At 39.2% G+C, this 24,873-nt stretch overlaps 1 protein-coding gene across 1 annotated transcript in view; it reads left to right on the top strand.

Moving 5' to 3' along the window:
* The window catches only part of CHN2 (chimerin 2), a 168,428-nt gene that overhangs the window by 63,268 nt on the left and 80,287 nt on the right, over positions 1 to 24,873 (top strand). Inside the window, exons 2-3 of the mRNA XM_049798736.1 lie at positions 5,573 to 5,611; positions 12,973 to 13,028. Coding sequence (XP_049654693.1) covers positions 5,573 to 5,611; positions 12,973 to 13,028 — 95 coding nt within the window. The remainder of the gene's footprint in view (positions 1 to 5,572; positions 5,612 to 12,972; positions 13,029 to 24,873) is intronic.

The raw sequence follows: 24,873 nt of genomic DNA, 5'->3' as shown, positions 1-24,873 counted from the left end.
GGCCACGAAGATGATGCAGGGATTGGAGCATCTCTCCTACAAGGAATAGCTGAGAGCTGGGACTGTTCAGCCTGGAGAAGAGAAGGCTCAGGGGGATCTTACCAAAGTGTATAAACACCTGAAGGGAGGGTGCCCAGAGGACGGAGCCAGACTCTTTTCAGTGGTGCCCAGTGACAGGACCAGTGGCAATGGGCACAAAAATGAAACACAGGAAGCTCTGTCTGAACATCAAGAAACACTTTTTCACTGTGAGGGTGATGGAGCACTGGCACAGGTTGCCCAGGGAGGTTGTGGAGTCTCCATCCTTGGAGATATTCAGAAGCTGTCTGGAGGTGGTCCTGGGCAACTGGCTTTAGGTAGCCCTGCTTGAGTAGGACCAGATGACCTGCAGAGGTGCTTTCCAGCCTCAACCATTCTGTGATTCCGTGATGTCCATCCCCATAATAGTCAATTGTATAATATAATTCTGCCTGTATGAAGAAAAATATAAGAAAAATGTATGTGCCTAAAGAGATGAACAAACACTGTTCATCTTTCACATAGCCTTTTACTCAACAGTTATATGTTATTCTTATATATACAATTACGTATATAAAAATAAGAAAAATGTATTTAATAATATACGCTAACTTAATCTTTTAGAAACAAAGCTATAAATATGAAAGTGTATATGGTAAAACTGTGAAAAATCTCTTTAAAAGAAATATACAAAAGGCATTAAAGTACTAATAATTATTAGTCTCGGTCCTGAAAATTACAATAGAAGGTGAAAAAATTAGTAACTAGACTTGTTCATCCGGTGAATCATTTATCTGCACACTGCCAGTAAGCCAGTGGCTTCCAAACTGGCTCTTCCTCACACACGAGTGTCTTTTCTTGCACACGCAGGTCATAGTTTTAAAATTAGTTGTTACTGGAAAGGAAGTCTGAACTTCAGACAATGGTGGCAGAAAATCCAGGCTGAGGCAGTTCTTCCAAGGTGAACTGCAGAGTATTTTTTATAATCCTTTAGTAAGGACAGAGGCAAAAAAAAATTTTTTCTCCTCTTTCTTAGTCGCTATGAAGAAATTCGCAAAGAATGATGGTCCTGCCTTGGTAGCTGTCCTGCTACTAGTGTGCATAACTCTTTACTACCATAGGAATCATTAACACTTCTTAGAATATCTAGAACTGGGCATGGTGTATAGCTACAGTATGTATATTTGTTACCATTCCCCTTATAATTAGAAATGCCACTTATAAGTCAGAAATATTTGATTCATGTGACATAATTTGTGATCTTTCCTGTAAAACAGTTTCCTCTTTCCAGTCCATTACCAGTCTTGGTAGTCAGAAGAATCAAAATTTTAGCTTAGTCGGTATCTTATTAGACCTGCTTTAGCTAGGTCAGTACTAGTGTTGGTAGCACAAAACCACAAGCATTGGCATTACATCATCATCTTCACAAAGTACAAGGAAGTAGTAAAAAGCAATTCAGTCATTCCAGTGACTTTCACAACTACATCCAGAAAGGTGTCACCGTTGGTACAGAGCCAGGCATGGCGAAGAGCAAGGTTTGAAGTCCATGGATAACTTTACCTACTGTATAATTAATGTAAGCCCATTTCTCAGAAATTGCTTAAGAATAGCTCTGAGTAATGTATTAACCATTTACCACCCATTATTTACAGAAATACTGTCTTCTGTCTTCATGTTTCTTTAGAAGAAAGATCTTGCATAGTTTTGCTTTTTTATCTGGCTGCTTAAAGTTTTGCCAACTTTTCAGTACTCCCTTACTGTAGTCTTTTTACATTTATTCAGCTTTACAGGGCTCCGTTTTATTCCTAAGACACTTCTCATCCTCTCTACTCCGTGAAGAGTAAAGTAAATAAAGTAAAGAACTAACCTGCTTTTCCTTACTCCCACTTTCCAATTCCACCGTATCATTTTTGGTTTGGCAATTTTCTCCAGTATCTTTCTGTGTCAATTATGCATGCAGTGAGAAACCTTCTGGTAGCTGTAATATTCCCCAAGAGTTAGCATTCACCATTCCTTTCGCCTTTGCATACAACTAACTTCTAGTTATTTTGTGAGGTCTAATAAATCTTAGCCCTCTCAACTGGTGTGTTTCAATGCTTTTAGTTAACAGTATCGCCTATAATATTATTTGTGGAAGTCTCTCATGCTTTTTGCCCATTCTAGTCTTTCCAGTGAGTACTCCTTAGGTTTTCTGGTTTTGCTAAGGTAGTTTCCGATACATTATTGGTAAGACTAGAAATAATAAAAAAGACCTAAACTGGACACTCTGTAATTCTTTTACAGTGAGTCTCTCTAGACTCAGAAAGGTGTATCATAGCTGGCCATGGGGCGTTTTCTTGAGCTTTTCAGAGCCGTCTCCGAGTTTCTCCTGTGACAACTGCTTTCAACCTTAGCTGGCTCAGTTTCTGAATTCAGACAAGGTGTCGCCATCAAAAGTGTGAACCCTTCAAGAAAACAGCAATAGGGGAGACCCTGTCTTACTACCTAAGGGTACCTCAGTGAACCCCTTTTCCCATGCTGCCAATCACAGTTGTCATAGGCATTATGATCAAAGTTAGTATTGGGAAGATCATTAAATGAGAGATCAATGTGGGGCATTCGTCATTTGTGCCAGGGCTGACTGATTGATTGATTTTTGCTAAGTGGCTCAAAACTGAGTTCTGTGGTCCTTGCTGAAACCATTACCCTGCGCAGAACTGAAGGCAGAAGCTGTGGGAGTTGAGGTGTCACGTAGTAACTGAGCCGACCACCCAAACTATTATTGGCAACTTCTGTGAACCTGCTGTATTAAGCCTAGTGATGGAGAGTGGTGCATCATTTAATGAGCAGAGCTACTTTATAATAAAAGAGGACTACTAAAAAAAGAAGCAGAACAGAAATCTCAAAAAAGGGCAAATAGTAGTAATCCCGTCTGCTCGGGTAGGATTTGTCTTATTTGACCCCTGATTTAAGAAGGGCTGAAGTTTAGTCTAATCTGGTCATCCAGGACGGGAGTCCTAAGACTCTATCATACAAGGAGGAGAGTCAATGTTTTTTCTCTGGTGACTCAGACGTGGTAATTGCTGTCCTGAGGCTAATTTCCACACCAGCAGCCGTGTGGAATGGCATCTTCGGCTGTACATTGGGGGCCCAGTGGCCTCCTTCCACAAAGGGATCAAGAGGTCTGTATCTGGGCTCTGTTAAATATCTCCCTGATCCTTAAGCCTGACCTCTGTGTCTCCAGGTTGTATTTAAACTAATTGTTCTTTATTTCCCTACAAATGGATGTCATCAAATGTCATGCATGATAGCTTCACGATAAACAGTGTTAATACTATCACCTGTATGGAGTTTTGTTCCCTGTGATTTAGGGATGTATTATCAGCTGGAAGGATCACAGAAGATGTTGCACTGCCTCGTAAAGGCGAATGTGGAGCTGGTGACCCGTGGTTTGCCTCCAAGCGTGCTGCCCTTAAGAATTATTTTAGCTATTGAGGAATGGTTCTGTCCGCTCTTTCCTGGGCTGACAGATTCATAACCGTGACAAATCTAACGTAATCATCGGGAGTTTTGTTTTATGACTGTCTTCTGGATGATTGTTCTCTACCTAGGCTGCAGTGTTTCCACACCATCAGTCTGTCTCAAGCTAATGAAGCACTTTATGGCCACTTGTAGATCAGCTTTCACTGTTCAATTTACTGTGCTCTTTCTAATTAATTTGGAAGACTAAAGCACCAACTGGTACTCGTTGGTTTTTCATTGTTTTGCCCACTATCATTTCCTTTTCTGAAGTCACAAGTATAGATAATCAGATATTTGCATTATCTCAACGTTTCTCCTACTGGAAAAATACATTAAGTGAACAAGCAAATTCAGAAATTCTCTTGCAGTAGTGCAGAAGTGTGACAGAAGAATTTAATACACAACATTATGGTGTTATGGTAAACTATATGTGGAGCAACAGATGTATAGGAAAAAAAAGAGTAATACATTACCATTATAATGTGAGAGGAGAAAAAATTAGTCAGCTCTTGCATGAATAAATTTCACTGGTTTCATGAATAGCTTCATATAATTTAAAATAATCCTTCTGTATAATGAACTCGCAAGCTAATTACTCTTGGATTGCCACAGCACGGTATAACTCTGACAGTCTGGGAGCATTTTGGATTTTGCCAAAGTTGTTAAGTGGATACAGTTGAAACTGGAATTGAACGGGTTTCCCGATCAATATATCTGCAAATTGTTGCAGGGTATTATTCCAGGCAGTAACTGCAATCATTGCTAGGTTTATCCTTTTTTAAAACAATAGAGTTAAAGTGGCAGATGGTAGTTAATGATTAACATTCCTAGTAAACAAACTTTTGCAGGGATATATTTAAAGTGGTTGTGTGTATATAAATAGACAAGGAGCATGAGCTATGCGACTATAATTGAATTACATTAGCATAACTTAAGTAGAAGTTTAGTAAATACCAAACACGTTAATTAACTCGCACAGTATTAGGAGGTTAATGGCATACCCCCTGTAAATGACTCTTCAAAGTGTTTGGCAACATGGCAGTTCAGAGCCAAACTAGTACCCGGTACCCCACCCTTTGTGGCTGGTGTATGGTGACTGACTTACCTCCTACCGCTCAAGCTTGGCCTCTGCTGGGATTTCTGGAGTTGGAAGCAACACCTTTCTTGCAGAGAGCTGGAAACCTCCCTGTGGCGTGGGACCGGACCCTGGCCCGTGCCCTCCAGCTGCACCCGTCTGCCTCCCAGCCTAGAGAGCCCTCTGCTCGCTGGGCTCTTTACACGGCAGGGGCTGGGTTAGCTCAGACTCTACAAGCTTACGCTTCGAAACAGAGAAGCTCTGGTCCCTCTGCCAAAAATTTGCCCAGCAGCATTGTATAACTCTTGCACTAACAGAAGATGGCAACTCTTTTTGAGCCCCTTCAATCGATAAGGGCAGTAATTGTCTGTTTCCAATGGCAGGTTTTGCAGTCTTCCCTTTTTCTAACTTTTTATTATTATTTTTGCTGATGCAGTTTCTGGAAAATAGGCCAATTACATATTCTAGTGGGTTCGGGAAGTGTAATTGAATCTCCTTGTTGGAACTGTCGGGTCTGTGTGTCAAGAGTCCAGCCTGAGCTGTGCATCTTTTTAGCTAAGGCGTGTGTTATTCACTGATGCTCATTCGAAAATCTTAATAGTGGGGTTAGAAGCCTGATTGAAAACCAGTAGTGATTTGTCGGTTTATTATGCCAAGTAAAGTAAATAATGTAGTTACCAGTCTAGTTAATTATTTTAAAAATACTGGTGAGTCAGGAAACTATATGCAAATTGGTAAGAAATTAATTCCTGCTATATTTGAATAATTTGGAAAAAGCACATTGGATCCACAAGTGGTTGAAATTTATATTCTTCTCTCACATAGGAAACTGGGCTGTAAATGAGCTAGCATCTCTCTTGGGAAAGAAATGTGAAATTTGCTGACAAGCTGAGGTCTCTTAGCAGAAAAATGCATGCTGACAGTTTGACCCAGTGGCCAATTGACTGATTTCTTTCTTCCTTTTTACTTCTGTTTTAGATGCTGAAGAATACCAGCCTCCAATATGGAAATCATACTGTAAGTATACAAGAAATTTGAATAATCTTAGTACATTACCAAGGTGTCACTGTTAGGTCTTTTCCCTTTTTTGTTTAGAAAAAAGACATAAGTGTACTAGGTCCTTGTAGAAATTACTGTATGGGACAGCAGCGAAACCTGAACTTTCTTGGTCCTCCATGGAGCAAGTGCAGCAGGGTTACAAGTGCCAGACTTTCTGGGTTGCCTTAGAAGTGTGCAAATCCTGGGTTTCATGGTTTCCCTGCTGACATTTTCAGGAAGGATTCCAGAGGTAGAGGTTAATGCTTCATGTGTTTACTAAAGGTCAGGCTTGAGTATACTTGTCTTTTTATATGGGTCACCAAATCACTTTAAGATAATATTTTTGATCCTTAGCAATAGAAGCTGATTTTTGAAGTGGTGGTTTAGAAGTTGGAGACACCATTATCAGTTCTTTGAACCTTCCTGTCTGCCTTTAGAAAAATCATTTACATAGAGTGCAGTGCAGAAGTGCATATTTTATGCTCTTTTTGCTTTGTTCCAAATGTATTTGCTAATAACGTAGCACAGATCTGAGACAAAATATTGGCTTTTAAAACCCTTATTAAAGATGGCCTTTAAATTTGCTCTTTTTATTTTAAACCCTTACTGGAACTTTAATGAAACTGCAGCTTTGGATGCAGAGGTTTGGGGTTTTTTTGCTGTTTTCAGATACAGAACTATCCTAAGCAAAAGTCATCTCTTTTATTGTGGCAACTTCAAATTCACTACAGTGCCGTTACCAAAATGGAACTACAAAAAGACAAGCATCACAGTAGTTACATGCATGTACATGTATAATTTTAAAGACTGGAATAAACTCGTTGACTTCACTTATATGCACATTAAACTACCTTGCTGACTTCAAAGGCATCACCTCTATGTTACCTGAGAATGACATTCTGCCTCAGAATGGACTGGGATTTTTTCAACCAAAATTTGAGTATGCCATTAAATTACAAAAAAGGCTTCTCAGAACACTGTTTTCTAGAGACTTTTGTTGTTGTTGTTGCAGTATTTTCAATGTATAAGAAAAACCTCCTTAAAAGTCAGCAAGAGTGTATTGATATGAATTGGACCATTCCAGCATACTTTGCTGTGTACTTGGAAATAAGCAGGCACTTGAGTGGGTTTTTTTAGAAGAGGAACCTGGCTTACTCAAAATCAATGGAAAAGCTCCCATGGACTCTGGCGAGACCAGGATTTGAAATGACAGATGTTTCCTTTTTTGCAGGAAGTTTTCATTAAAAAGTCAGGGAGTAAGTACATGCCTTTACTTACCTTCTCTTAGTTGACCCACTGGTGCAGCAGATAAATCACTGCATGCAGTGAAAAAGTTTGGTTATGTTTGCGTGATAGCTTACACATAATCCAAGGAAACTTTTTTTTAAAAGTAAAAAAAAACCAGAATGAACTAATAGAATATGAATATATAATTTCCTATTCAGATATATGTAGGATGCCAATATTGTGGTAATGACAAAGTCAGGGCCTCAGCATCTGAAACCCATGCATGAATGACCATGGAAAAAGTTACGCAGCTCCAAAATGCAGAAAATAGTTTAAGGTTACAGAGATTTACTGCTGACACTGCTTAGCCATAGACATACGTTTTTCATAGCAATGTTAGGTAGTATATGCTTCTTTACTCTACTTAGAAAAATCCCAGTCTGATAAATTAATTACAGAGGTTATGTCCAACGATAGCTTTAGTCTATGATGCAATTTACTGTCCTGTCTCATCACAGTTTTAACTTAGCGTATGTATTTCACTCTTAGCAGTTTGTGTTTGCTGCCTATTTAACAAATATTTTCAGTGTATTTTAGCTAGTAAATTTTAAAGTTTGCTAACATACTATTAAGATACTTGGCATGCAGTTTTGATTTCTTTCCTAAGTCCTGGATAAATTTAGGTGCACTGTGTTGCATTTCATTGATATCATGATCAAGGCTGCAATCCTTGTAGCTTCTCAAGAGAGGCAGATTTTCCTGTTTATGCAGGCAAATTATTCAAATAAACAGTATCACACATATCCATGGGCAAATGCCGATCAAAGTGTAACAGCTTTCAGAATCCAAGCCTTACTCTTTGGCATAATGTACAAGCTTGTTTCAGCTCTGTTTGGAAAAGATGGATACTTCTAATGCAGAGGATCCTCACTTACGAAAAATTGGTAGAAGGTACATAGGTTTCACAGATTACAAGGTTTTTCAGACTTCTTCTGATAGCCCTAGGACACAGAGAATAAAAGAAATGGCAGGAATAATTTTGTGTTACCAGGAAGGGACTTGAGGAAAAAATGCAGAAAGTTACTAGCAGCCAGCAGTCTCCAGGCAGAGGATTTGATTGCATTTATACCCAAGTAACAGATCAACAAATAAATATCCTGTAACAGATTTCTTTTTGTAGTCTGCTGTGTCTTAGGAATGTTATACAAAGTGGCATTTTGCCTTTTTACCATCACAGAGGTAGGAAAGCAAGGAAGATAAGAATCACAGACATGTGGGTTGGCAGGGTCTTCTGGGGTGAGCTGATCCGGCTTCCCACGCGAAGCATGACTATTGTCGGCTCTAGAGCAGAGCAGCTGTGGCTTTATCTAGCTGAGTCCTGAAAACCTTCAGGGATGGAGCCTCTGCCACCTCTGTGGGTAACCTGCTCCACTGCTGCACTGCCCTCTTAGAGCAGAACCAGTGATGGTACCTGCTTCATGGGACGAGTAGGCAATTGTTTGGCTGCTGAAACAGCATAGTCATTTTTGACTTCCAGCTACAGCACGTACGTGCTTGAGTTTTGAAGAGATGTAAAACCACTCTTCTTCTCCTTTTACCACTCTTGAGATTGGCATATGCTAAGCAAGTCTAACATCAATGCCACTTCTATGTTTATTTGCATTATTTAAGATCAGTACACTGGTGTGAAGCAATGTGGCAAGGCGCAGAGCATCAGCTGATGCCATGCTTCAGCTCCTCACAAAGTTTCCCTGCCTTCTGCCCTTCATCAAATAATAAGCACAGTGTCTGAGACTCAGTCTTGTTAGAAATTAAGGCTTTATTTCAGCCAGGCACTTAAGTTCCTAATTAAGCATGTGAGAAATCCCACAGAAATAGGACAGCTCATATTGTTCAAGCTCAGCACATGGATAAATGCCTGACTGAGATGAGGCCGAGGAGGTAAAACTAAGGAACGCTATGAAACATTCTCAGAGAGAAGGCAGTATGTTTCTTTGCTGCTTTATAAAAGCAATGATAGGAATTTTTCCTCTCCGCTGGAGCATCAATGAACACTACTCGTAGGTGAGTTAACAGAGAAAGCTTGAGTTCCTGACACACTGCAGAATGAAAAAAAAGTATGAAGAAACTGGTGATAGTCCTTCTTCCCTGGCAGAAAAGGAGTAAGTGTTGATTTTTGCATGCCATCCCTTTGTTTCTTAGACAGATCAGATTTTGGAATTAGACAGTTCTTTCTAAAATATATTGTAGAATTCCCTCTTTCATCCCCTGAGAGAAGACTTGTCCTTTAGCAGGAACAAAAGAGAGATGTATATTCTAACTAGTTACTTTACATCTCAAAGAAATGTTCCCCTAGAAATTCAATAATAAATTAAAGTTTTGTTAACTCTGTAAGTTCCCATGTGATTCTGATACTGTGAATGCTGGCAAACTATCTGAATTATGAAACTGATGAACATGTTCAAGGACTGATTAAAAGCTACTGCATTTTTCTGTTGCAGTGCTGCATTTTGGTCTAATATTTAGTGTGTATTATTACTGTGCATTTCATTTGCATCTGATGCTGAACAAAAAGCTACTCCCAGTCTGATGCTGTTCTCTAAGCAGTAATAATACATTTTCTTTTTGCATGCAGTTGACTTCTTATAAGGTTAATTTTCTCAGGGCTAAAATAATAATGCATCATTATGTTCAAGTGTCATCTTTTTTATGATCACAGGGGGTTTGTCTTTAACCTGCCTGTCAGTTCTAAATGCTGCAATAGACTGGGTCAGATGTCGATCACTGCAAATAAGTGTGTTTTTCTATTATTTCAGTTAACCATATCCTTATACATTGGATTCTGTTTTAAGATTTTCAGAGGTGGGGTGGGGAAAATGAGGCAGAAAGGCAAGGCTTGTTTGTCATTCAAGCAAGTAAGTGACGGGCATGTGCTTTCTGAACTTCTGACCATCTCCTGGACTCTGCTGGGGTCTCAGCAATGTCAGCCATTGTGTAAGTGCCCAGCACTTTGGAAAAAGTATATAATGAAATCGGGCAGAGCTGCAGGATGTTCAGCACTTCTGAAAATGAGGTCACTTAATGAGGTGTCTACGCTCATTGGAACTTAGCTGTAGGGCACATTTTTCTCAAGTCACCTTAGCCATAATACTGCACTTGTATTCATAGCCTGTTAGCAGGCTTTTATATAGCAATCATTTGAAGCAGAAACAGGAGAGAACCCTTCTAGAGAAGAACACAGCTTTTGGTAGGGTCACACTTGCTTTGCTCCTTAATACCTAAGTCTGTGAGATACTGCCTTTTCCTAGTTTTTGACTTAACTGCACTTTCACTGTTGTTTTACCTCCTCCACCCTTGCCTTGCTGTGTGTCTTTTCTGGGTATCTTTGCCAGCTGTGTGCGTGTCTGTCTCTTCTCTGTTGGTTGTCTCCCATTGAACTGCTTGGCGACCCTTACCACGATGCCACTGGTGGTTCTCAGTCCTTTCTTTCTGTTCCCAATCTGTCTTCTCTCCCTCCATCTAATGCTTCTGCATCTCTCTCCAGTAGTTCCACTGGACTGTCTTTCTGTCAGTTTAATGTATTTCAGTTTAAAGCTAATATGACCAAATCTGAATTCTTTATCTTTCCCAGGAAACGATTTCCCATTCATGATGTTTTCTGTGATTACTGCCATTCACAATCTGAATCATGCTTGTTACTTGGGGCCATTTTCTCATCCTGCACATTTAAGGCAGCATATAATCTATTATTATTATTATTAGTAGTAGTAGTATTAATTTCAATTCTTATTTTTATTTGTATAGTAATACTCTTACTACAATTTCCTTTGATGTCTTTCTAATTCAGATATCTTTTTCAGTTCAGATTATTGTGCAGATTAATTACCCTTGCCTCTCTGAGAATGACAGCAACCTTTTCCAGTCTATTCAAAATACAGTTGTTAAAATGATTTGTCTTCCTTGCATTCATCATGAATCCCTGCACTGATTCATCCCACTGCATCCTATCAGCATCCAGTTTTTTTGTGTTTGCTTTCAAGTCATTCATGTATCTGCCCTCTCCTGTTAGTCATTCCTTCCTTTGTTTTGTGAAATGCTGACTCTTCTCCCCACCCTTGCTTCTTTAGTGCTATCAGCCTCAGAGATCCTTTTGGTCATTTCAGAGAGCTCTTCGCTTTTCTCATTTCTTATAAATGTAGCACATCACAAGATAGGCTTCCTGAGTGTTCTTCAGACCAACTTGTTTTGCACCATGGCTATCAAGGTTATGTTAGAAATAGCCCCACTAGCTTAATTTGCTATGTCAGTTAATATTTAACAGGTTTAATTATTGAAAAATAGGATTTTTATGAAGTATAATTTTCAATGAAAATTGAAATGGATAAGTTGGGGAAATAGATCTTTTACTTTAAATGGGATGCAATCATATTCTTGCAATATTTTGAATCCTTAGAGTTCCTTCTCTCTACTGGAAATGTACAGGGAAAGAAAAAAGTTACTATTTTCCTCTTGGATATGTTTAGTATTAAGCAGTAGTAACTTGCTGAATCAGTGGTTATGCTGATTTCAGACATTCAGAAATGGACACTAAAATCATGATACCGCGCTCCAGAATAATCAGAGTTTTAAAAAACAATCCGTGATTTTGAAGCAAAATTTTCGTGCTTTGCTTGGCAGTTCTTTTGGGTACACAACTCATTTGATCACAAAAGAGTAAAAGGAAGGCTTTGAATCTCAGTCACACACTTGCAAGAAGTAAGAAAGACCGCAAGTTACCATGAATCTTGTGCAAAAGTAGTGGGAGATCTGGCAGTGCTGACTGATGCAGGTAAAATCTGAAGCCTTGGTACAAATTCAGAGCTGGATCACATCTGTATGCATTCAAACTGATAGGGAATATAAGAAATCATAAACTCTCTTTCTGTGCCCCTTCAAGGAACCAGGGATGAAGGTGGGGTTGGGAAAAGGAGAGGTTATGGGTTTTTCCACTTTGACATTAGCAGAGAACAGAAGCCCCCAAAGCTTTCACATCCCCTGAGTGACAAACTTGGGTGCAAGCTGAGGACTCCCCCACTTCTCAGATTTCATTGCTCCTTGCCCCATTTAAAGAGAAGGTGCAGAACGTGGGAGAAGGTGCTGAAGAATAACACCATTTCAATTCACTTTCTGCAACAGGGCTTCTGTGTTTATCAGACCTACAGGTATTTATATTCCTCCCATAATCTACCACCTTTCAGGGCATAATTCTGAGCTTCACAAGCATTACGAAGAGCCCTGTCCTAGAAACTCGGTCTTTTAAAAAAATTCATAGACACGACATGATCTTTCCAAATACAAGAAGGTCAGCATACAGAAGGCCTTTCTCAAGGGAGGCAATCCAAACCTCTGGGATTTTTCCTGGAGTTACGGAGAGACAGTCTGTCTGCGCTGGAATTGATTACTGTCATTGCATGTCAGCTTCTTCTCACGACTCTGGAGTGGAAAGGAAGGAGACGATCTCATTAAATACATGCAGTGAAGAGGCTGGGGGCCAGGGTTCAGCGACTATCCCTAGCCTCAGGTCTCTCTCCTCCAGCCCGCGGAAGATTTGCAAAATTGATCCAAAGCCATTTGAATAGGGTGTAATTGCTCTGAAAGGAATGTTTGCTTCCTCGTCAGTAAATGCCAGCAAATCTTGAAATAAGTTATGAGATTGTGGTGAACCCTTTCAAACATGCTGAACTTTTTCTTGGCCTATCCAAAAAACCACTGGTGTTACTGGTAAGCAATCTGTTCTTGAGTTGTTGCAGCATGGTATATGCAAAAGAGAGATTTTATCCTGAAATACACCTAATAAATCTTTCTAGCTAGTCTTCCCTTGTATGGAAATGTAATAACAAGTACAAAAGGAGATAATACATCTAAAAGTTAAACCAATGATCACTTTAGTTAGTTTGCAGGTCACAAACCGATTTTCATATAAATGACTTAGACGCACTGAAATACCTTCATTTGCTGTCCTTTTCTTTACATTTGCATTTTTCTCTGCAGCCTCTGGCTAAAAAGACTCGTCTGAATAAAAGTTTGTGTATGTTACCATCTTTTAATGATCTGTACATTTTTGTGTTTGACAGTGTATCAATTGCAACAAGAGGCACCACGTCCCAAGAGAATCATCTGTCCTCGGGAGGTCAGTTCTTCTTTTGCTCTACCTTGTTAAATCTGAATTGTCAGCAGCATATGATTACCAAAAAAATCTTTCGTATAGTCTGTGGGTAGTATTTGCTTTAATTTTTCTAAGCCATTATTTTATATAATCATTTTTCTTAAGGTTGATGTATTAAAGCAGATTAATATTTGCCAATTAGGCATGGAGGCCTCATTCTACCACTAGGAGCCCCCTCATTAGACAAATGCTCATTAATCATCGCTTAGTATGCTTTTCTATATACTACCTAAGGTTTTGTGTTTCCTTGTCAAAGTGAAGTTGTATTTTCTTCCTGCATCTGCATATTAACATCTGTGTGGTATGTTTCAACATGATACATGTAGCTCCAGTTAGTTGAATGCATTCTGCCAAGGATTATGTTCAAGTTAAAATACTGAAGCGATAGCTGAAGAGCTTAGTTCTGTCACAGAAAATTTCAGGATTGTAGGATATTTAGAAATCCATCGGGCTGCAGGTTTGGCTGAGTCATCTTGTCTCCCTGTTCTCTTTTTCTATATTCCTCCATTACTACTTAGTTAAATATGTCAGTTCCTCAACCTGCATGGCACAATAGTAATGGAAAACATATGTAGATGTCTCTGCTCAGTCAGTAAAACAGTGATAGCTTTATCTTCTATAACGGCAGGGACAAATTTTGTGCAGATAGACATGTAATACTGGTAATAGAAATACTAAATGCACGAAGTGATTGCACGAGGTATAAAAGATGATGTGAAAGAAGACAGAAACTGTGGTTCATCAGCGTGATATATAGCTCTACTCTCAAACTTCACCCTGAGCTCTAACCTGCTTCCCACACTGCGTACCCATTGAAGTAGAGCCCTAGCACAGCATCCGTCAAGTATTAACAGATACAGGCTCAAAACAGTTTTGCATGGGGCAGGAGGTTTTCTACTAAGGCACAGGTAGTTGCCCAGGGTCATGAAGAAGATCCATTGCAAAGCCAGGAACTGAATCCAGTTTTCCTGAGTTCAGCCAGCACCTTAACTAAAAGACCATTGCATTTTTCTCTCAAGGGCCATCTACCAGTTGTTTCAGGGCAGGGAGAGCAGGGTCTTGGCCTCAGACTGAAAGTCTTCAAGTCCTGTCAGTTCAGGATGATCCCAAGACATATACACAGGATGCCAAGAAGGGCAAGCAAAACACCAGAGTGGGTGAACCCTTGTGTCATCCTTTCTCACTGTCAAAGACAAGGCTTGGGGAGAAGGAGCACGCTGTAGCCCTGGGGGACTTCAGCGCACGTGTGCTGAAGCGTTTTAACAAGACCTTCCTCTCCAAAATTCTCATGCAAAACAAATGACAGGTAGGTCTCTGTGGCTCGTATTCTCTGAAGGAGAGGACATTAAGGTTTTTTACTAAATGAGTATCATATATCAGGTATTAAACTAGTAGTGGTATAGTTGAAAATAGTTAAGGTAAACCGTTTATTTACTTCCAGTGCAGCCTTGGAGGAGATTCTCACTTTGTGTGAGATAATAGTTTATCTAAGGCGTTTGGGGGTTTTCTTGATTCTAGTTTGACTTCAGTGTAATCTGATGATTGTATGGGCTTGCCTCACTGAAGATGGTGTCTTATTAATCCTAAATTTCTGTCAGTTACATAGAAAGATCTCAACATCTTATTTTGTGTTATGTATGTGAAAATGTATGAATTGGCAATACGATAGTTATGTAGTATGCAACGTAATGCTCATCCAACATCTGGAGAGCGGGTGTCAGAAGGATGTGTGACTGACAGGGAAAAGATTTATCTCTCTGTGTGCATATCATAGGAAGTGGACTTCGTTGAGGGTGTTCTCTTGTATAATTTAGGATTGAAACTGCTTCAGACAAATGTAAAAATTGCAAGCAATTTTAAATCCTTCACGCTTACTGAAAGATGTCTTTCATTCATAACTGCCAAATTCTGCACTGTTCGCAAGGAAATTGAAGCATCTGCTGCAAACAAAATCTCTAACACCAACAGATAAACTTGTGAAGGGCTGGAGGTTTTTTTTTTCTCTCACCACTTGGCATTTTCATCATTCCTCCATCTTTTCCATTGCCATCTTCCACATTCCCTGCATTCATTTGCTCTTCCATTAACCCTCTGTTACTCCATAGTCACAGGGGTTTAGCCTCAGATCTCTGCAGTTCTACCATCTGATTTGTGTGGATTTCTTGATTAACTATACTGTGGAGACAGAAATCACCTCTCCTGATACGTAAACCACCATACTAAAAGCTGAGACTGTAAATAAAACATGAACATTTATATCTTTGTGTCTTTGAGCTTTGCTATCATGATTTTCCTTTTCTTTTTTTTTTTTTTTTTTTTTGCCTGCATAAATATCTTGTCAGCGAAAGCAGGTCATTCCTGCAATGGGAATCATATTGAATGAACTGTTAGGGCTTCAGGTATCTAACGGCTTTTAATTAATCACCACTGGCAGTGGGACTAGTGTGAATACCCTACCTTCCCAATAACATTGGATTTCTGCCAATATCCTCATTTGTAACCATATTCCTTCCAGCAATGTTTTAATGATTTATCTTTTAAATAGAAAAAGGTTCGTTTAAAAGCACCATTCAGGTAGAGGAGCAGCTTTTAAATATTGTGCAAGTGTGATGATAGGCACCAAAGAATCAGATTTGTGTTGTGAGGAAGCCATATCATAAAGTGTCTTTTAGGTTTATTCTACAGAAGTGCTATAAAAAATGACATTCTCAGAAAATAATTCAAGCATTCAAGTTCCTGGTTTTATTTGAAAGTAACATTTTAAATAATTCTTAATTTTAAGAAATATTTCAGGAGTAGACTATTCAAAGTTAAAATATCTTTTAAAGAAATGGAGGCTTCAACAAATTAAGAGAATTAAGGAAGGATGGTGACATTATTTGGGAATATTTTTGGTTAAACAATAAGCTTGTTATAAACTTCCTTTGAAGGGGGAGTGAGTCTTACCCATTAGTTTTTGGATCACTTGTGAAGAGATACTCATACCTGTGAATGCTATTCCATTTCTGTTCCAAGAAAGCCTTAACTGCTGACAGCAATTTTTCAGGCTGGTGAGTTTGTCTGCATTAGATCTTGCATATTCCTAACAGTGCCTTGGCCAAGCCAGTATCAGCAACAGTGAGAAACTCATCTAAATTTCCCTAGTGTAGCCAAAGCCTTAGAGCCCTAACTTATATTATTATGTAGAAAAATGGCAGTTAATTGCCTTCCTCGTCATTCTGAATTCCAAATAGGTTGTGTCAGAAGCAGTAGAAATTATTGTCTCTGCCTTTAAAACATCAAAATTATGGTTTCTTGATTAAAAGGAAATATGATTACAAAAGGGAGACTTTTCCCTGAAAAAAAAAAAAGCGCCTTTTTGTTTAAGTGATTGTAAGAGACTAAAATAATGATGGCATATTCAGACTGTACCGCTGAGAGTCTTTCACTCTAACCATCCGGAGGGTCAGGAACTGTTTTGACCCTCTGGGTATCCATTACCCAGATTTATCAAAACAAGTGTATAGATAGTGGCATTTCATAGAGCATAACTGTTAAAATGGTCACTAGCAGGTTTGTAATGATATTGCCATCTTGTACATTACTAGCAGAGAATATACAGGATCATTGCACATCTCCAAAACTGAAGCACTGCAAATTATTCTTTACTTGGTTATCCTCAAAGTTTCTTCTGAAGCATGGGATTCAAGCTAAGAACAATGCAATTAGCAGAGTATCATTTTAAACAGCAGCAATATTGAAAAGTGCTTTAAAAAAGCTGGTTACTTATGTCAGTCCTTCTTTCAGGGACAAAAATGTATTATATGTAAGAAAAAGCTTGTGATTAGGTAAGCTTGAGCAAGGTTGTTAAAATTTAAGCCTTAGTAAGATGTTTGCGGAGTATATCTGACTGGATAATAAGTATTTGATCATTCCCATAAGACTTCCATGAATTCCCTTATTCTGCTCACTTAGTGACCTTTAGAAGCTCAATATTTCCTCCTTCTCTCTGCCCTCATCTTTCTAAGAACAATGTCTATACTGTGGTGAAGTACTAGAGAGCTGTAATAGGCATTGAAATTGGCCATAAAATTGGTGGTAAATAATGGGAGTAAATGGAAATTTTCATGGCACTTGTTCAAATCACTCTACTGCAAAAAGTCAGACACTACCATGAGAAGGTGTCAGTCCTGAGAGCTTATCTAAGATGATTCAGAATATTGTATTATCTTTTCCTTAGAAAGAAACCTCAGAACACACACAGTGACACACCAAGAGACCCCATTAGCCAGCAATTAAGTGCAAATGAGCAGAATTGTTCTGAAACCTATTTTCATTAACAAAAACGTTTGTACATATAAGACTTAATGGAGCCTATATCTTCAAATTCTTATAATATTGCTGCTGCTTTAATAGTGTTTTTATAATCCTGTCTTTATCACAGAAACAAAAAGAAACAAGAAGGGCACAGCAGTAGTCTGTGGCTTGCAAATGAAGCTGAAGAGCAATTTTGAATAGACATTGACAAAAGGGAGAAAGTTCTTCAGCTGAAATCCCTAGCAAAAGTAGAAAGCCTGGCTGCACTGGAGGGGGCTGAAAACAGCTGAAGGCCAGGAAGTGTCTTTGGTTAAATTGGTGCAGAGGACCTGTGGAATGTTGAAACGTATTGTATCCAGCATCCCTCTAAACTGGCCACATGCAGGTTTTCCTGTTAGGTTTAAAAGGTGGGTTTACACCCAATGTCATTTTTTCGGTGGTAACTCCATAGTGAATTTTGTCCCACAGAATGCCTGTGATTTGCAGCAGTGGATGAAAGAAAGGAGGGAGGCTGGAATACTGCTTGCCCAAAATTCACCTGTATTCATCACATCAGAGAATGTTGCCAATGTTTTTTTTCCAGGGCACCTTAAGGACTGACAGGAAATCTCACCTCTCGTAGAGTCCATGAAGTCTCACTCCGCTGCAGTAGTAGGGTGGTGGAGCACGCAGACGAAGGCACATCATCCTCATTTTAACACTCCATTGACTACTGAACGGAGGAGAAAGCTTTCTAATTATTCTGCAGACACGATAGTAAATATTTCATTTAAGTAGTTACAGCTAAACAAAACTAGAAGAGGTTTGTCTGTTCCACTTGAATTTCATCAAGTTTGATTTACTAATGTTCTAGGTTAGGATTTGCAAATTAGACTGGTGTTCATTGTCATCAGAGGAAAACAGTATGAACCAGTTGGTGAGTTTATTGATCACTGTGAAATGGAAAAGTTAAAGCCATCTTTTTGGAAGACAAGATGGCAACTTCTGACTAATGAGCACAAACTGTATGTAGGTGTCTTTATGGACTGATGAACTTGCTAATTATCCCTCTGGCTTTGCTTGAAAGCTTCTTTGGTAAGTTTCACCCTCCTCTACATTTTCCCTTGGAAGTGGGTGATGTGTGTGTCTGTGTTTGTGATTTTGCTGTTCTAATTTTTTATTTCCTTTTATCCTTGTTATTTATCAGTCTTTTCATCTAGTTCTTTTTATTGTGACATGATGTCGAATGTAAGTAGTTTTCAAGCCAAAATAAATAAAGCCTGTTTCATATCTCAACCTAGATAAAGTTTATCAATAAGCTTATGTGTAGGTCAAAAAGCTATGTGCTTGTATAGATTTACATATCTGTTCCAATTTAGGGTGGTATCCCTTGTGTCTGGTCAAAAAATATGTAGAAGGGAGTCTTGCTCTCTGCTCTCTGACTGGTACTTTGTGAGGTGCCTGGTGTCTTCTTTCAAGATTCAGGATGAGAAACAGATAATATTGAGCAGTTGATGAATTTGTATTTCCTAAAATGAATAGTTACAGAAACTTTACACATCTGTCTATCTTGCTTCCTATACTTCCTATACATGTATGTATATAGGTACATACACAGAATGACCAAATCATCCAGTTACACGTCTTTTTGGAACACCGAAGAGAAGTAGGCATGAACATGGTGGAGTTTGTATGGTTTTCAAACAAGGACTCCTGAATTTCAGGGTTCAGAATGAAAATGAAGGTTTGCAATGTAGGTTTCTATTTATCTTTTGTTTCCAAAATATTTGCATATCTGTTTGAAATACCATCACAACTGACTAAAATGTACTGACACGTTTTAACTGCACTGTACAAATTAGTAAGAGAGTGTGTGTGAGAGAGATGTTTTTATGATTATTATATCCATAAATAGTTATCAAAATGTTCAGCTTTGTTGAAATGAAAGCATCTGTAACTTACCCTATTGTTCATTATTTGGGAAATAAATATTCTCCTACATAGTGTTCTGCAGAGGAGCTAATAGGATCTCCACCTTTTCCAGACTCAGGAAAATAGCTAGCACTATCTAAGCTCCCTTATTCCTATTCAGACTTTGCAGATAGCCTGACTTAAGAGAAAAATCTGCGTTTCCCAAGTACTGACCAGAAGTATTCATAAAATCAACAACAGGAGATAAACTGAATTAATATTATTACTCCTCCTTGGATTTTTGCTTTCATCCTTCCCCTGTTGCCACGCAGAGATGTTCTCCCAGAGTAGTGAAGTGGCAGTGCATCTCACACCCCACGATGCTACGCAGGGGCTTGTCTAAGGTCCCCTCCTCCTCAATTTTCCACCTACCCCATCCACTCTCAGTTCTGATGGGCTGTTTCCTGATTTTCCTTCCATACCTCCAGCCTGTACTCGAGTTTATAACCAGTCTCCAGCAGATTGGTTATAAATGTTCGTTTGGCACTTCACAAGCGCATTCATTAGGCACCTTGCTGAAGGGCTACATGTTTACATCAAATAACAGCAGTGAGTTGGTTAGGAAGCATGGCTTTTGGGGATGCATTGGAGTAGGTGACATAACACCAATAGGTTTGTGCAGATGTACTGTGGACTGTTGTGGCATGTGTCATAGGAATGTTTTAGTGCTTCTCACTGGTTACAGCATTGCAAGCAGCATTTAGAGCATTGATGTGGCTTACTGCATTTATCTGCTGCTGTGGGGATATTTTTTCTCCCATTTAAATGACTCAACACATCATTTGTGAAAAAAGGGAGGACAGTTTACATGCTATATTCAAATAATTTTTCATCTTGCATTCAAGGTAACATTGATACTCCTTACATTTAATGATGCCCTTACTGTATGAATGGAAGCTGCATAAAAAAACCAGATGACTCCTGCTTTTGCTGTTGGAAGTTGTTAGAACCTGACCCTGTCTCCCTGACTATTTAGCAGCAGCCTTCTTGATTAAGATTTATTTAAATTTATCTTATCTCATGTTCAGGAGCACATTATTTTCTTTACTAGGTCAGAAAATACTTGTTTTTTCTTTTCTTGTTCAATCTTTCTCTTTTCTGTTAGAGCTAAGTATAAACAGAAGTATATTCTGGTTTAGTAGCAATAGCAGATGTCCTTGTTGGGGGAGATTTTTGTTACCTTCTGGAGTTTATAGTGTTTTGTCTGGTATATTGATTATTGGCTGCTGGACAGTTTGCTCAAGGTCATGGATAGGAAACAAACCCAAATTAAAAATACTCTCATAAAGGATGCCTTAAAGCACCTCTTTTGAAAGTTTGGTACAAGCAAGTAAGCAAACAAGCAAACCCAATTATTTTAAAATTCTTTGTCTTTAAAAATGGTAGAAATAACGTTGATTGAGTGGAAATCAGCCTGCAGTAAGTGCCACAGTAACAGTCAGAGCTGCTGAGCTTCCTGTGTTTCTTTGCGATGCATTATCCTTCTGCAAGGGGGTCATTATGCATCTTACCTTCTCTGCAGGTTACAGCACGTCATCAGAGCAGAGAAGTTGTGCAGCTTTGAGCAGCAGTTAATAAAAGCATTTTTGTGTTCTTCACTTTTGTCTTCCCTTATATTCTTCCTAGTAGTGAAGAACTCCACTCCTACCTTCTCCCCAGTGCTGTAAATTTTACCACAGAATATTTTGTTGGAAGATACCAAACACAATTTGGCACTTTGCTATACTGATAGATTTAAACTGAGCTTTGTTATTTAGGTAAGCAGTGACCAGTTTATCAGCTGAAGGTTTGGCTTTCTCCTCTAGAACAGTTCATTCAGTCCACTGCCTTCTCCCTGCTGCCTTCTCTCCTGAGCACCTCACAGAGGTGGGCAGAGACGTGGGATTATTGCAGCTTTCTATGTGATTTATGCAACCTATTCAGTCTGCTCCCTGCTAATCCCTATCTCCTGAGAGCAGTCCAGGCAGACATGAGGAATAGGCTGGATCATGGTATCTCGGGGCCAGAAGAAACTCAAGAGGTTGTCATCCCTGCGTCAAGAAGAGCTGTTTGCATATCCTCTTCTTAAAGCCTTTCAAGGTTGAAGATTTCATGATCGCCTCTGCTTACTTAGTGTTCAGTTATTTTTAACACTTTCCTAAGATCTAAGATCTGTCTTCTTTTTTGCAGTTGAAGCCTATTACTTCTTGTCATGTCTAGTAATAGCAGAGAACAAACTCTTTTATTTCCTCTTGAAAGCAACCTTTTGCCTGCCTGTCTGCTATAGCCCCTCTCTGTCTTCTTTTCTTTAGGCCAATCTCTTTTCATGTCTTTCACAGTTGCTAAATCCCTGCTCACTCCAGTTATTTGCTCCAGTCTTTCTTGAGATGTGATGCCCAAAACCCACACTCAGTATTCCAGCTAGAGGCTTTCTGAGTGGACGTTGCACGGAGAGGATTACTCTAAGGTGTCTTGTTGGCTGCACTCTTGTTTTTATACCCCAGTATGACATTCTGGTTTTGGCAGTTTTTGCAGCAGACAGCAGCAGTGATTCATGTTCGTTTTATGATCTGTAATGATGCCAGGATCCTCCTCTGCAGAGACCTGTCTGGTCGTTGCCCCTCTAGTATTTTGAGTGATTTTGACGTCTTGCTCCCAGCTACTTTCTTGGATGCACCGTAGTCCGTTGGCGTCACGTGGCTGAATGTGCATCCATCACACAGCCATAGCGCTGGTATCCCCGTGGCTCTGTGACTGCATGACAAAAGGAGATGCAGGCTTCCAAAACTATTCATGTCACCTTTCTAAAGAGCCTCAGCAACGTGGGCAGCGCAGGTGGAATATGATCTGGGAGCTTGTGCATTGCTAGTTTCTTTCTGAGCAATGTTTTTGCTCCTCCCTCCTCCCACACAGCTAAGGTACATGAACAAACTCATGAAGTTATGTGTGCTGGATAGGCTTGTCATAGGAAGCCTGTCCCATCAGTCACGCTGAATGCCGTTGACTGAAAATCTTAGGGGAGAAGACCATCTTTTCATTAGGTATGTACATAGTGAGTGTCTCTAATTGGCCTGTCCTTGGCCAGGGAGTACAGATGTTACATTGCTACTACTCCTACTAAGAAAATTAACAACAGGCTTTATGATATGATACTTTTTGTGAAACCAAGAGTTGCTTCTCTTTGAAAACACTGGTGCCAGAGAGCCTGATAAGGTAATAATGAGAAAGTGGTAAAAAGGTAGATAAATATTTCCCTTCAAAAAGAATGTTCTCCCAATTTAAATTGCTTAAGAGTCATTGATGTGAAATAATTTGTCGTATTTGGAAGGAAAGTTAGATGCCCTAATTGGTCTAAGAAAAATTCAGAGGCAAAAAAATTATATTATAGAAGTGATGAATTACGACATAATTTTTTACTTCATTTCATTTAATGGGGCTTACAATCTTCCTTAATCCTTTTCAGTTGTTGATTGTAAGGCTAAAGTTTGCAGTTGGCTTATGACAATTCTTCCAAAAGCTGAACAATTTGGAGAGTAAACTCCTTTTCTATATAGTCTGGTTTTACTGGGCTTGTCTTGAAAGCTTCTCTTCCAGCTCTTCTATTTCTCTTTATGTCAAACTGAGCAGAAAAATGTATTTATATCTAGTCAACTAGAATTACTGAAAAATAATTAGGATTGTTCCAAACAGAAAATATATCAGATTAAACTTCCTTTGGGAAAATGCCTCACTGCCTGCTCTGAGTGAACACACCGATGTTATTAACTCTTGGATCTTGTTTCTCTGCTCTTTCAGTGTACTGGAAAGAAGAGGGAGCCAGGTGCAGCTACTCACCTTATTGTTTCCCTTCCCTTTTTGTATTCTCTTCATGGATGTATTAAGGCAGTGGTTGAAATAGGTAGATATACAATGTTATGCCATGCTGGCTCTTCTGAATTACAGACAGATTGCTGTCCTAGAGGGATTTCTAAATTTTCATTCCAACATTTCTAGATTTCAGCTTTGGCCACTGGATAAGGAAATATGTCTTGTGCAGTGAAGCTGAAGAGAAATTAAATTTTTCTGAAATTAGGGTTATCTTATTTCTGTGGTAGTACTTACGCAGAAAGAATTCTTCAGGGTATCTTCAAATCTTTAGTGCAGTGTGGCTTGGATGTCAATGCTTGCAATGAAAATCTATCACATTAGGGGATGCTCACCTCCTGCCTGCATGATTCCCAGTAGTTTTGTGATGAGTTATCTTGCAGAGTGGTGTAGGATTTTAATACAATAATCAGTACATTAGCAGGAGTATGTCATGCTAGGGCTAAACCATCCTGGCCAAAAGAGGAACCACAAATCCCAGGGCATTAAAATTCAGTAAACTTCAAAATTGTGTAAACCTAATACATTGAATTAGCTTAGATAGCTGGTGTATTTTTTGAAGAAGACTTATTTCCTTCTCAGTTTTGACTTCAAACCCTGCTACAACTAAACCTTGAAGAATATGCTGCAACATTGTAAAAAAAACTTGTAAAACTAGACTAAGTGTACAAGTCAGAGGGGTTTTTTCTGGGGGGTTGGGGAGAGGCAATCAGGTTTGGCAGGCTGGGAGTCAAGGCTGGAGTATGCAGAGTCTCTCAAACATGAGCTTCCAAAGGCCTTTGGAGAGTGCCAGGAGCGCTGTGCTGGGTTTCATTTCTCTTTGAGCATTCTTGAAGATTAGATGTCATTGAATGTTGCTGGCTTTGTAAGAGTACTGGATCAGTAGTGATTTAGGCTGTTTCACCATACGTCTTATTTCCTGACCAACCTGACTTTAGTTTTTTAAACAATTTTGACATTCACTGCTGATTCGTAATTTATACAACTATGAATCAGCAGTGATTTTCAGCATTTTCCCCATGGTTTCTGGAACAATGGCCAGAAATGCCTGCTCTGCAACAGCATTTTTGGTTTGAGATTGGCAATAATTCCTTTTTCTAAGCCAGAAAATTACCATCTCACATTTGAATTGAAAGCTGCCACTTACTTTTAGTGGAGAGAGAGAACCCATTTAATTTACCCTCTGTGTGGGAGTAGTAAAAGCAGGCTGTGGACCTCTCTAATGCAAAATATATTTTCACTAGTGAAGACCTATTATTTGCCTTACGTAATTTTCCTCAGTTTCGTACTTTGTTTTTGTCTATTAGCATAAGAGTCCTAAATGATTCAAACCCTCTGATCTCTGCCCTTGCTCAATGTCTAGGGAGATGGGCCAGAGTGATGGGTAAAACCAACTAGTCACCTGGGAAGGGTGGCCCTTGTTTCAACAAGAAAATTGTGAGGGCTATACGGAAAGTGATGAAAGTGTTCTTCATAGCCATTACCTATAAAAAAAACCTCAGCGTTTGTGTCCTCCAGAATAAGGCTGGTTATTCTGGGCTCCTACCACCGGGAAACCTGCGGATTTTCTGTTCCTTCCACCACTAAGAATTCTCTTAGGCGGACGTACCTGACTTTGTGTGTGCAAGCCCATTTATAGCAGGAGAGGGGAATCTGATCCCAGCTGAATTTCAGTCACCTTTGCCTTCTGGGATATATAGAATTTCCCTTGAAGTTTGTA

The sequence above is a fragment of the Accipiter gentilis genome, chromosome 4 (genome assembly GCF_929443795.1).
Source record: "Accipiter gentilis chromosome 4, bAccGen1.1, whole genome shotgun sequence".
Taxonomy (NCBI): Eukaryota; Metazoa; Chordata; class Aves; order Accipitriformes; family Accipitridae; genus Astur; species Astur gentilis.
This window is presented reverse-complemented; position numbering and strand designations above follow the sequence as displayed.